Genomic DNA, 13,651 nt, shown 5'->3' with positions numbered 1-13,651 from the left:
AGTAGGGGGTTCCCCAATGTCCTGGCTAAAATCCCAAATCTGGCTCTCACAAAAACCTAATCCACCTAATCATCCCCTGATTCAATTGGCTAAAAAAAAAAAGTCCTCTCCCTCCAGTGGAGCTGCTCAGTGGCCAAAAATAGAGGATTGTGTTTTTATATTTTATATATGTACAATTTTTTTATTTAATAAATGCGCATATTAACTGAATTCTTCTCTACCTAAGGTATTTTTTTTTTACAACCACAGGCGGCCTAATACTTTTGGCTTGTACTGTATGTGATTATAGGGTCAGTGCCATCTTGAATTGGCTGCCATTTTGTATTTTATTCACTCATCCATTACTTTTGAGTTCTTCCTTACCCACTTGGCTGATTATTATCATATTGATAGGGGATGGCACTGGAAAACCAGTATATGGGGATTGACCACTTGGTGGCACTATAATAGTCAGTTTAAGCTACAATTATTAAATAAACATAACTCATGCACTGTTTGACCTAGAGACTTGAAAACAATGTCAATAGATGTCCCTGCTCACAAAGAACAAATATTCCTCAAGGAAACATAAGACCACCATATTGTATTTTCAATCATTTAGAATGTTTTGAAAAACACTTACCATGCTTCTGCTCCTACAAAAATTAACCAATTTGTATGAAATTTGGGATTTTGTTTAAACTCACAAACCTGTATATAGGTATTACTTCTGTTTTTGTTATGTAAAAATGTGGCCGAACGACAAGCCAATGAATTTGCAGTGGGTGTGGCTTCTCACAAAAAACAGTTCGGCATAAAGCTATGAAACTCGGTATGTGTATTGACAGTTAGATCTGGGGCTCATTCCAATCATTTATTTCATCGATCTTTGCTTCCTTTCCTTGCACCCTTTCCTAGTATGGAAGGCTAAACGTCAAAATTATGTGAAATTGATGTCTGGGGCTCATTCCACTCATTTGTTTTATTCATCCTTGTGTCCTAGGTCCTTGACCGACCCGGAAATCGTTTGAGGACATTCCAACCATAGAGCATACATTGGAACTGGGGAGGGTTGGAGGGGCCTGGCAGTGAAACAGCCTCTACTGCCTATGTTGAGGACAGAATTCAATGCAGAAAACCAAGGGGTTTTAACTAAAAAAAAAACCTCATCTGTCATTTTTAATTTTTATTATTAAATTTCATTATGTATAGCAGTTTTTGTGAAACAAAAGTTGTTTTGGTCCAGAAGCCTTGGGAAAATATTTATTAAAATGTACATATTTTATTACATATATATTACAGTCTGCTTTTCATGTGAAATGTAACAATCATTTTATTTTGCCTTGAAAAGTCTGATAATCCCCATTCATTTTAATTGGAGCTCCAATGTTTTACCCTCAGCATGAGCAGTACAGGCTTACTTCCAGGACTTCACAAACTTAGGTGAGCTGCAGGCATGCTTGCCTGTCTAGTTAAGTATGCATGTCTATGATTCCAACCAATGAAATACTCCTTGAAGGAACTAGGAAGCTCCCGAAGGACGCTTGAGCAAGGAAACATGGGTGCATCTTCTGTTGAAGCATTTTTCGGAATGCATGACATATAAATGATGGGCCTGTGGATCCAACTCGTCCCATGTGCCAAGTCTGTAATTGATGTGGCTTCAAACTGATGCTTAAAACAGCAAGGACAATCTATTTGCCTACATTACATTATATTACAGGCATTTAGCAGATGCTCTTATCCAGAGCGACGTACAACAAGTGCATCAGTTCAAGGTGCAGAGGTGCAGAAAAACACACTAGAGTGAAGTAAAGATCGTAGTGCCAGAAGTGACCACATAGATCAGGACTCCAACCCTGTAGGGTAACCTGTTCAGCAAACAAACAAAACAATCCTGCCAAGTACAAAGTCAGCACTGAAATCACATTTGCCTAATATTTGTTTCCAAGATTCCTTTGTACTCCCATCCATTCCATGCACCGTTGTCAAGCAAATCTCTTGTTGGTAGTTCTACTTGGACCGTTGTTATGCAAAAACTCTGGTTGGTAGCTCTATTTGCACCGTTGTTAAGCAAAAAACCTCTGGTCGTTAATTCTATGAAACCAACAACTGTATCAAGGAAAAAATAGTTCATTCTTGTTTTATACCATACAATCAGCACCAATTTTGGTCATTTTTGTCATTACATTATTTAAGAAATCTACATAACCTCAAATCTCAAAACCATAACTCAATCAAATTAGTCACCCTAGCCCGTCTTGCTTTTTAAAATGGTGCGGTCATGCAGTGTAGACATAGCATTTTTCCAAGACCCTCTGAACATGCCAGCTAGAGCTTTATGATAGGTTCGCCGTCACCTAGCCAATATTAAAATTCAGCTGGGCTTTGGGTCAAAATGGTCTCACAGAATGCTTTTTATCCTGGCTAGCTTGCTAGCTAACTACTGAATTATATTCAAAAATACAGCATGTTACAATAGAAATCCCATTTCAATTCTGTGTGTACACATCTAGTGAAGCTTTAAAGGTACAATGGAAGGGTTGAGATTGCAGTCACATAGCATTTTCAAGTCTCTGTGGTGTACACATCTCGAGTTATGAAGCTTTAAATAGGGTACCCCCTAAATGGGAAAGGATGGGCCAGATTTGGCACAAAAGGGTTAATTGGTAGTGAGTATGCACGGCTGAATTTTATTTTATCAGTGTCTAACCTTACAAAATGTAAAAGATGGAACTGTGCATATGGCTGTTGAATATTACAGAAAAAAGAGGAAATACAGTTAAAGGTCACTAACATTAAAAAGATTGCATGAGTACAAATAAACTGGCAAGTAACTTATCAAGAAGTCTGAGTTTGCCATCCCCCCATGCAAAGACATGTACAGGTATTTAGGCTACTGTCTGTTGGAGGCAGCACATGGGTTGTTTAAAACTGCCAGTGTAGGCTACCCTTGCCCATAATCCAAATTCAACCCCTTGCCCCAATAATTCCCCTGGAGTGCCCTCAGTATTATAACTCACTGACATCATCATCGAGGGCCACTCACAAAGATTGTACAAAGAACTCTGGGAAGCCTACATTATTGCTGGCTCAGTCATTTCTGTTGTCTATCACAGAAATATTTCAACATATTTTAAAATTGTATGTGTATTTTAATGTATTTTTAAAAGGCTCTAAATACTAAAGTATTTTATTTCCCTGGAAAGTATTTATTTAAAGGAATGTATTTTAAATACTATTTGGGAAGGTATTTTGTTTTCCATGAAAATATGTATTTCATATGTATTTCACTACATTTTCAAATACAAATACATATTTGTATTTGACCCAGGTCTGGTTATAATCGTCAATATAGTAGTGGAATGAATACATAGTAATGTTTGTATTTCATTACACAAACCATAAACAACACTTAATCCATCAAAATAGTGTGAATTCATTGGTTTCAGTTTCACTTGACCATCAATTGCACGTTATGTTTCATGGAAATAATCACCCCCAGTGCATTTTCACTTTCACCTCCTGACCATCATCTTCATCCTTAGAATGAAGTATCATGGCATTCAGTGATAGTTCTACTAATAATGTTTATCACTGAAACATGTTTCTGAAGTATTAGAATTGCATGCTCTGTGCTTTGTGCCTGTTTTCAGAAGCTAGTACTGTTGGTGACGAAACAGCTGAAATTTAGTTAAATTTAATTGTGGTTTTCAAATGCAAACCTGATTTTATTGTCAGTCGATTTGTCGTAATTGAGAGACACAAATCTTCACAGCATAAAATAAGAGAATGATCCTACATTCAGAGAGTTATTTAACAGAGGGAGTGTTTTAATTTTTTTATTTAACCAGGTAAAAGTGATTAAGAACAAATTCTCATTTACAACACTGTTGTTTTATGATGCCAATTGACGTCATCCGGGTTCAAATAATTAATGTGGGTATTGCTTATCACAAAAATGCAAATAATTGCAAAATGGCACAATAGAAATTGATAAAATTCCGTAGCTATATTGACACTCCTATCAAGAGCCAAACACAAAAATATTGACCCAATTGAATATAGTGGTGCAACAGAGCACAATAATTTTTAGATTCATAAATTCATGAAAAATCACTGCTGTCTTTTAAAGATATGTTGGTAAAAATCGACCTTCAGTGGAGGACATGGAACACTGGAAATGTTCTATGAGAGATTCAGAAGAATGGAAGGCAGCAGCTCAAAACCAACCACAATTGTACTACAACAGTTATACTATTTACTGCTGTATATTGTGTAGTTTGTGTTCAACAAAAGTGTTGCATTAACAACACAGGCATTGTTACGTCATGCCCCAGATCTAACTGTTTCTCTCCCTTCAATTTACCTCTTCCCACCAAGACTTGCAATATTTCTGTGGGAGAACTCCGTACATGACCTTTCCTCTCTGCATTCTCCATAACACTGTAACACACCACCTGGATAAATGTGCCATCTGCAACACAAATAACTCCTGCATCCATCTATACTGACAACTAGGTATACAGCCTCAGAAATACACAAACACACACTCACACTCGGAAAAACCCAAGCTTACACTCTGCTACACGGACACTTACATTCAAAAATAAACAAACACAATGTGCCACACACTCACACTCAGAAATGCATAAACACACCACTCTACTACACAAACACTCACAGACACAAACTCTGCCACACGGCACACTCACACACTGCACACAATCAGAAAAGTACAAGTGCACAAACACCCACCCACCATACACACATTGCATCACAGATGCACACACTCAGAAAAACACATACTTGACCTCTCTGGTTCTTGCTTTCGCTCTCAAACACACAAATACATGCAGATATTCAAACATGAGCTAGTGAGCTCATACAACACAGTGAAAGATCACTTCCTTACAAGAGAGGGAGAAAAATCACTTCACTCGCGTAAGGCAGTATGAAAGGGGAGAGTGAGAGCTGTATAGTCGGGTGAGAGAAAGGTTTGTACAGCAGGACAGATCCCATGTAATGTGAATATTGTTTGTGTCACTGACAAACATTAAGAACTTAGAGTCAGTGATACATCATTTAAGTGAAAAAACACTTCCATAATATAAAAGGCTGCAGTAACACTGCCCCTACAGTAACACTGTCTCTGCAGTAATGCTGGCACTACAGTAATGCTGCCCTTATGGTAATGCTGTTTCCATGGTAACATTTTCTCTACAGTAATGCTGTCACTCAAGTAAGCACATTCAGTCTCCTTTTCGCACTGATACACTGATGTGACAGACAAAATTGTCTCTGTCCAGTCAGTGATAGCCTCCTGCCCTTATAATGGCTGCTATTGATTATGTGCTATTGACTCATCTTCAATTGATTATTTTCTATCAATTACCTGCTGCTGGCTCATTTCTGGAGAAGGAGAACAGAAGAAAGGGAGGGATTCCCAGAGCCGCAGTGAAGCTGGTGCTTCTTGCAACCAATCAAAATGTATCTTAGTGTATTCCTCACATTTGCACATGGTGAACAGTCAGCCTGTCCAAACATCAGGGCACAGAGAGAGTATGTGCCAGGATAACCCACACTCATCTATAATGCAAATACATGCACACAAACACATACACACATGCATATGAGTCTGTATGTTCAAGGATTAGAGCTATAGCAAAAGGGTGCTTACCGGCCGATCATGGTAGAGTGTTGCTGTACAGCAGCCTCTAGCAACCGCTCCAGAATGGTCCACTCTCCCATGGTCACTGAAGAATGTGGGCCACTGGCTGAAACAGGAATGTTCTAGAGCCCTTGTCTCCTAGGCTCACAGGCACACCCAAAGCAGAGCATCCACTCCACCCTGAACCCCTCTCGGTGCTCTTACTACTCTTTCTCTGTAGGCTCCCAGTTGGCTCGACATTGGGCTAGCATTCAGGTGTGCGCCTCTTCTGATAATATGCCAAGGGCCGTGGACGCTTTCACAACCTTTACACGACTCTGTCCTCTCCCTCCCCTGTACTGGTGATACTACCACAGTCCCACAATTCCTGTCCCCCCCCCCCCCCCTTCTCTCTGCCCCACTCCCCCAGCCCTAGATCCCAGGCCCTCCCCACATTTACAATGCACCAGTTCCTTTCACTGTGAACCGCGTACTCCTGTGCTGAGCGTCTACGTTCCTCGAATGTTCACTATATTCTCTTTTCTCACCACATTGATTTCTCTGCTCACCTGCATACAAATTGCATGTACACACATACAAACCTACATCCTCTCTCATCCTGTCATCTCCACACTACACACACACACTCAATTGTGTAACCCAGACCATAGCTCTTACCCAGCCCCAGCCAAGCCAGCAAAACCCTTACACACGCAGTAACACACACACGCACATACACATACACGCACACACACACACACACACACACACACACAGACACTTACACACACGCCAGCTCTTCAGTGTCCTATATTGTCCCTGTTATATTCCACCCAGTCTGTGCAGTCATACATGTAGTGGAAAGCAGAAATCAGTGTCTGTCCTATTAGACTCAGCTATCTGCTCCATCCTCCCTCCTGCCCTTGCTCTCTCCCTCCTTGTTCATCTTCATCTCTCCTCTTTTTCCCTCCTGCTTTCCATGTATCTTCCTCTATTCTGTTCTTTCTCTCTGTCAACCTCTGTGATTGCACCACCCTCCCTCCTCTCTATCTGTCTCTCTCTCTCTCGTCTTGCTCGCTTCCTCTCTTTGGCTCTCTCTCTCTCTGGTAATACTGCGCTTGGGCTGCTTGTCTGCTGCGTCTCTGATGCTTCTCCTTTGTGTGGTTCTCTCTCTCTGCCTCTCTCTGTACTCTGCTTCAATGTCAGAATCAGGGATTTTGCAGCCCTCCCTCCTTCCTTCTGCAGTCCTCTCACCCAGTATGTGGTCTGAGCTGATTTCTCTCTCCCCCTCCCTCTCTCATCACCTTCCCTTCCACCTGGTCTCTCATGCTTGTGCGCACAGGCGCAGGCTCTTCTGTGTGTCAGGCGGATTAGAGTGGAATTGCAGCTCTGCTCCCTCCCCCATCTCTCTGCTCTTCTCGCCTCCCTCCCCCATTCCCCCTGTATCCTGTCTATTTCACACCTCTATATCTGCTACCATCCCTCCAGCTGTTCCCACACCTTTACTTAGCTCTACCATGTTGTACTTTTAATTTACTGTCCCTGAGCTACCATTTCTTCTTCCCTTCCTCTTGTAGCTCAGGGCATGCAGCAGTATATTTTTCACAAAGCTTGATGACATTGAAACTCTAATTTTATTAGATTACTGATTTTGCTACTGTGTTCTGGATACTCAATTATCTGGATACACCGCACTCTGTATCACCTATACATGCAAACCGATATTCACATTCCCTCCATCTTACTTACACACACACACACACACTCATGTCCTCCCATCTGAGTTTGAATCTGAGGTTTCTCATTAGTGAATGAAAGCTTTAGGGTCTTTAGGGTTTTGCAAGCACATGCAGATTTGCTGTCAGACTGATGGTAGACACACAATTATGCAGAGTGTGAGAGTGTGGCTGCCTCTGGCCCCAGGCAGATGCTCCTTAAAATGGGGTTTTATTCAGGTCAGATTTGGAGTCAGAGCAACTACCTGAGAAGGACCAGAATGCTCAGTTTTCTTGTGCAGCAGTCCCAAACGGTCATGACATCACAGCTGTGTTTTTGAAACGTGACCACATGGCCTCAGCCAACTGATTGCAGCACTGCTTGCTGATTGGAAGGAGCTCATCACTGGCTTACACATGCGTGCACACACAGGAGCTGGTGCAGCAATGAAAGGGAATTCTGATTGCAGGCTGATTTCATTTGTGACGCATTTGTACTATACACTATACAGCCTTCACATTACTCAAGCAATAGTATTGTGTATTTTCTGAAACAATTTGCACTGTACTGCTGGTAAAGTGCTATACAAGTAAAGATATTATTATCAATCAGATCCATCCTTATATATAATCCACAACAGCTCAGTGCTTATTCACTGTGGTTTCCTATGTCCTAGAGTCAAAGGCATAAGAGAAATAAATTTTCATTGAACTCCAGAAATACATGATTTTTAGAAATGAATTAAACAATCTCACCATTCCCAGGCGTACAGGCTGGGATTCCCTCTGAGGTACAGCCTCACAGGATAAACTGTGTTTAACCCCTCTGAGCAATGCCCCTAGTGGACAGCATGCCGGCGTGCCTAGATTGCTCAGTTCAGATATTCTGTACTCCTGCAATCAAATTATGAGTTGAAAACACAAACTGTTTTCTACCTTTATTAGTAGATGATTCAGGACAACTATGGCGAATACAGAGTTTTTCAGTGCTACCATTGGTGCGCTGGTCATCCATTTTCCAAGCACCCCTTCCCTGCAGTCTCACCTGTAACTACACCTCCCACGCAAATATAGTGTCTATCTGTGCATACATGAAAACATTCTTTTACCCCTAAACATTTGTATTTCATTGTAGCAACAAGATAAAGCCAACAATAACTGAAGGTATGCCAGTACAGCTGGGAGAAACGCTGCTCACTGTACACTGAAATAAACAAGAGTAATTTAAAAAAAATATATACCATGTCATTCTACTGTCAATATCTGTGACTGAATATAGAATAAATATACAACCTTACCATTGGTTTTACACGTAGAGATGTCCCTTCCTGAGACTGAGTGGTCATGTATTGTCTTGAACAATCCGTTTGTGAAATAGACGCTGATTTGTGACGACTGGGTACCTTCCAAAATAACTGTGCGTAATACCACACTTTGTTTACGGTGTTGTCGTCTTTTGTAGCACAATCTGGCTTGAATAACAATTAATCGATCTAATAGGTGACAGAATAAGCTTTCTAACGATGTATAGTATGTCTAATTTTACTTTTGGAAAAGTGTTTTATAGCTAAGCGTAACTAAGCGTAAGTTTTGTCTCATTATAGCTGCATTGCACAGTCAGTCTGTGTTAGCAGTAAAGGACACTGCACTTGGCGAAATGTTATCGATGACTTTCATCAATACTTGGAAAATATTATTATTCTTGAGAAATTCTGAGCATGGCTAAGGCATACGCTTGCTGATAGACCTAGCTGATATATTGTTTTCTGGAGTAAGTTAGAACTGGGGAGCAACAGCATTGATCCTGTCTCTGTCTTTATCTACTGAACAGAGGAAACATTTCATCATCCAAATGTAAGTGTTACTGCTGAAAATATTTTGGTTATATGCGTTATTTTTGGAATTGAGTGTCTTTAAATAGGTTAGTGGTTTTTATAATGAGGATATTTCACACTGTAACATGAGCGTTCGTTTGTTTGCTAAGTAGTATTTGTGTTTAATGCACCGGATGTGACCTCAACTAGAACTTTGCCACAACGTGGTGGACGGTTGAATATTGTTTTAATGTTGTCCTATCCCCATACAAGAAAACATCACATACTGTAACATCACATTTAAGCCATTATTCACGTCTCTGTCATGCTCACATTTGGAGTTATAAAGCCTCAAATAGGGTACCCCCTAAATGGGCAAGGATTGGTCAGATTTGGCTATAAAACTTAAATTCATCCATCCCCTGAACTGATAAATGGACATGCCATAATTATGTGGTTCCTCAGTCTGAATGAAGATTGCTGTGTTTTCAATAGTGATGTGCGGGTTGGCTGTAAATCAGTGGACCCTGCAGTTTATCTGCAGATCGGGTGGGTCAGGTCACAAAAAACAACATTTTGATTAATCATGGATGGGTGTAAAATAAATGGTTATTTTAGCTCAAATAAAAATATATTTTTCATCTTCGAAGCTTCATTTGCTGTCTGCATGCAGTTGGCAGTGCTGGGGAGTAGCAGAACAACATGTAACAGAGCTGCTAGCTTAACTACCCAATAGCATGTGGTAGTGTGAACAAAGGCATATGCATATACCTAGATAACTGTATAAGAGCTAGAAAGGAAACTGTCATCTCAAAATGGTGCATTTTCCTTTGCCATGATTTTTTCTTTGATTGGCCAACATGACATGTCACATAAACGTGGTGATTTTGTCACTTTTGCACAGTGTAATGGCGACTGCTGTAATCTTTACTAGATCTTGTCAGAATATTTTTCAGCTATCTTCTTTTAGATTACCACCTTTGAGAAACAGAAATATAATTTGATCTGGCAAACTTTCTGTTCTATCTCTGCCTTCTTTCCCCTACAAGCACGGAATGCCATTGGGCAATTAGGGTCATGACGGAGGTCTTCTAAATGTATACAATGTCCTGGGATTCTCTCTCTTTTGAAAGTTTCATTACTCTGTTACCTTTCCTGGAGGAAACCCAGAGATCAAGCATGGCTAGAAAAATGCACAAAGATCATGTTGTTGTAAGTTTGAATACAATCTGTGACATTTAATTGAAATCATTGATAGAAAATCTTAAAGGGGAATTTCACTTTATAACGCTTCTGCTTCTCATGACTGATATTGTCCTTCTAATCAATGTGCTGCCCTTCTTTTTTCGATTAGTTATTTCATTATGTTAATATTTTACGCTGTTTTGTTGTTTTCCTTTACAAATGCAGGAAGTAGACCCAGGCAGTTTAGTGTTGAACTCGAGGATGCATATTATTGCGTGACTTCTGATGTGGGCGTACCTGCAGACAATAACATTAGGTTGGTCGTAAAAATAGTGTTGTATGACTACTAGCTAGCGAAACCGAACATGTCTGAGAACGAAGGAGATTTTGTTTTTGATCATGGGATTGTTGTGCCCTATCGATTTGAGCCGGAATACACAGAAGAGCTGGCTAATTTGCAGGCTGATCGTGCGAGACAGAAATCGTACGAGTCAGGAGTGGGCCGAGATCGAGGAACCACAGGCTATTCCCAGGACAAACGGCAACTGGTGGTAGACATCTTATGTATCACAGACAGATGCGATAGGGTTAGCCAGCCCGCTTAGTACCTACCTTGAGCGGTTCGACCAACGATGGGAAAACGGTGGGTACAGCTCCAGGCTTAAGACGGTCGCCTTGATAGTCGGTGGCTTCAAAGTGGTCGCTGCATATCCTTAATTCTCGTTTGCAAACTTCTTCGGCTGTTATCTTGTCTGGCACAAAGTTGCATCACATGGAAAACTATGAAAATGTGCTTTCAAGCTAAGTTTAGCGAGGGCATTATAACAACCGGATACAATGCACCTCATTATTACAGCGATATCGCATCAAACAAAAGCTAGCAGACGTTAGTTTGTTTGATGTCAATGCTACATTAACAGAATGTCTTAGTTTGCTTCTTCTCAATTTTGCCGCTAAACAAAATCGAAGAAGAAGAAAAAACCGGAAACTGTACTACAACGTGGACTTGCGCTAAAAAAATAGGTCTTTCTTTCTAACGTTAGACATTTAAAATGAAATAACTAATCGAAAAATGAAGGGCAACACATTCATTAGAAGAACAATATCAGTCATGAGAAGCAGAAGTGTTATAAAGTGAAATTCCCCTGGAATGCCTATAGAGATAATGCTTGTTGAGGCCTGATAACTTAAATCTACATTTTTTGGAGCCATTCCATTTTCAGGTGGAAACCAAGATTGATTTAGTTTTGTTACATCAAAAATATTTTGCCTGAAAATGAAGATTACAGCTGGCAGGATTTAATTGTCATTTGTCTACAAATAACTCCCCTGTTGTTGGAAGCAAATGTAAACTTCTATATTTTAGGGGTATTCCTTAGCTGAGTTGGATTACCTCCTAACATAATCATGGTTGGTCTTTTTATGAAGACAGACAATGACTCTTTTGATAATAATATCCTTGTGCTTAGCCCTGCTTCCAACAACATTAGCCGTTAATACTGTAATACGTTAATTTGCCAGGTTTCAGATAAGAAAATATGTCCTTGTCTGCCCCTGCCCCTACATCTTACCCAGTCAGGACAATTAAGCCGCCCCTTTCTCTAAAACATCTCTCCTTCCCCTCTTGGAACAACTTAAAAATGAAAAACTTAAAAATGGACTTTTCTACGCAGAGTTCTTCGGTGCTTAACTTCAACCGCTAAACATCTGTTGCAGTGGGCATCCAGGGGGTGATATCAACTGTTGCCATGTGAGAAATTTGAACCTTGCACCTGGGCCTGGTGTTTCTGTGTTAGTGTGTGCAGGGTCTGAGGTTTTTGCCTTACAGCTTCACTTGACATTTTTACGTCTTTTTTTGGAATATTTGGCTGTATTTCGGTTTTTGCACATTTGATATTGGTTTTCTTGGGATGAAAAAGATGTGGTTAGGTATTTTTCCTTCATTCATTTCTTGTGTGACTGTAACCTGTCCATGTCTGTAACATTCATTATTTGTTAAGATAGTTTGAACCTTTGTCTTTAGATTAGATGTTGAATATTTTTTGTGTAAATTCCTTCATTTTTATCTGGTTCCGAGTTGTACATTTTGATAAAGGTTGATCCAATAGGTTGCTCTGCCTATCAACTAATTTGGCAATTTAACTGATAATTAATATCTTCTATAATAATTACCAAATTAAATCTAATAAATGTATTTTATTTCCTTGATAAGTGAGAAGTTTAACTGTTGATTCACTTGTGTTGATTATTCAGAGTGCTGAACATCAAACAAGGGTGTTAACTGTTAAAACCACTAGATGACCGTTGGATAAACACGTTTTACATTACATTACATTACAGGCATTTGGCAGACGCTCTTATCCAGAGCGACGTACAATAAAGTGTATAACCATAACCAGGAACAAGTATGACGAAACCCCGGTCCAAGTGCAGGGAACAACCGCGTAGTTCAACTTGGACCCTGAAGGTTAAACTGATTAACACTAACAACGCGAACAGCAACAACGCAGTCTATGGAAAAAATACAAGCAGTAGTTAAGACAGTTAATGCACCTAAGTCACCTACGAAACAGCTGCCTAGTTACAACCCTAAGCCTACAGTCATTTACAGGGGGGTAGGGAGGGATGGGGAGAGGTGCAGCCTGAAGAGGTGAGTCTTCAGTCGTAGTTTGAAATAGGTCAGTGTCTCAGCTGTTCTGACCTCCACAGGGAGGACAGAACAGACAGGAGACGTGCTCTGGAAGTGCAGGTGCGAAGAGGGGGAGGTGCTAGGCGTCCTGAGGTAGCAGAACGGAGGGATCTGGCTGGCATGTAGGGTTTGAATATCTTGTGGAGGTATGCTGGGGCTGATCCCTTGACTGCCTGGTATGCTAGGACCAATGTTTTAAATTTGATGCGAGCTATAACAGGCAGCCAGTGGAGGGTAGTGAGCAGGGGAGTGACGTGGGAGTGTCTGGGGAGGTTGAAGACCAGACGAGCCGCAGCATTCTGAATGAGTTGCAGGGGTCTGGTGGCAGATACCGGTAGTCCAGCCAGAAGAGAGTTGCAGTAGTCCAGGCGGGTTAGAACCATTGCTTGGACCAGGAGCTGGGTTGAGTAGGTGGTGAGAAAGGGGCGGATTCTGCGGATGTTATACAGGAAAAATCTGCATGCCCGGCTTACTGCTGACGGATTAGCTCCGTCTTTCCCAGGTTGAGCTTCAGGTGGTGATTGTCCATCCAGCTCTGTATGTCCCTCAGGCAAGCGGAGATGCGGGCAGGGACCTGTGTGTCCGATGGGGAGAAGGAGAGAAAGAGTTGCGTGTCGTC

At 40.8% G+C, this 13,651-nt stretch overlaps 1 protein-coding gene across 1 annotated transcript in view; it reads right to left on the bottom strand.

Annotated features, from left to right (window-relative positions):
• LOC135263733 (gap junction delta-2 protein-like) overlaps positions 1-6,985 on the bottom strand; it is a 36,244-nt gene extending 29,259 nt beyond the window's left edge. Inside the window, exon 1 of the mRNA XM_064352073.1 lies at positions 5,660-6,985. Within this exon, the coding sequence (XP_064208143.1) occupies positions 5,660-5,730 (71 nt within the window). The 5' untranslated portion in view covers positions 5,731-6,985. The remainder of the gene's footprint in view (positions 1-5,659) is intronic.
• Between the last annotated feature and the right edge of the window lie 6,666 nt (positions 6,986-13,651).

The sequence above is a fragment of the Anguilla rostrata genome, chromosome 9 (assembly GCF_018555375.3).
Source record: "Anguilla rostrata isolate EN2019 chromosome 9, ASM1855537v3, whole genome shotgun sequence".
Taxonomy (NCBI): domain Eukaryota; kingdom Metazoa; phylum Chordata; class Actinopteri; order Anguilliformes; family Anguillidae; genus Anguilla; species Anguilla rostrata.
Note: the sequence above shows the minus strand (reverse complement) of the source record. Positions and strands in the feature narration are given on the sequence as shown.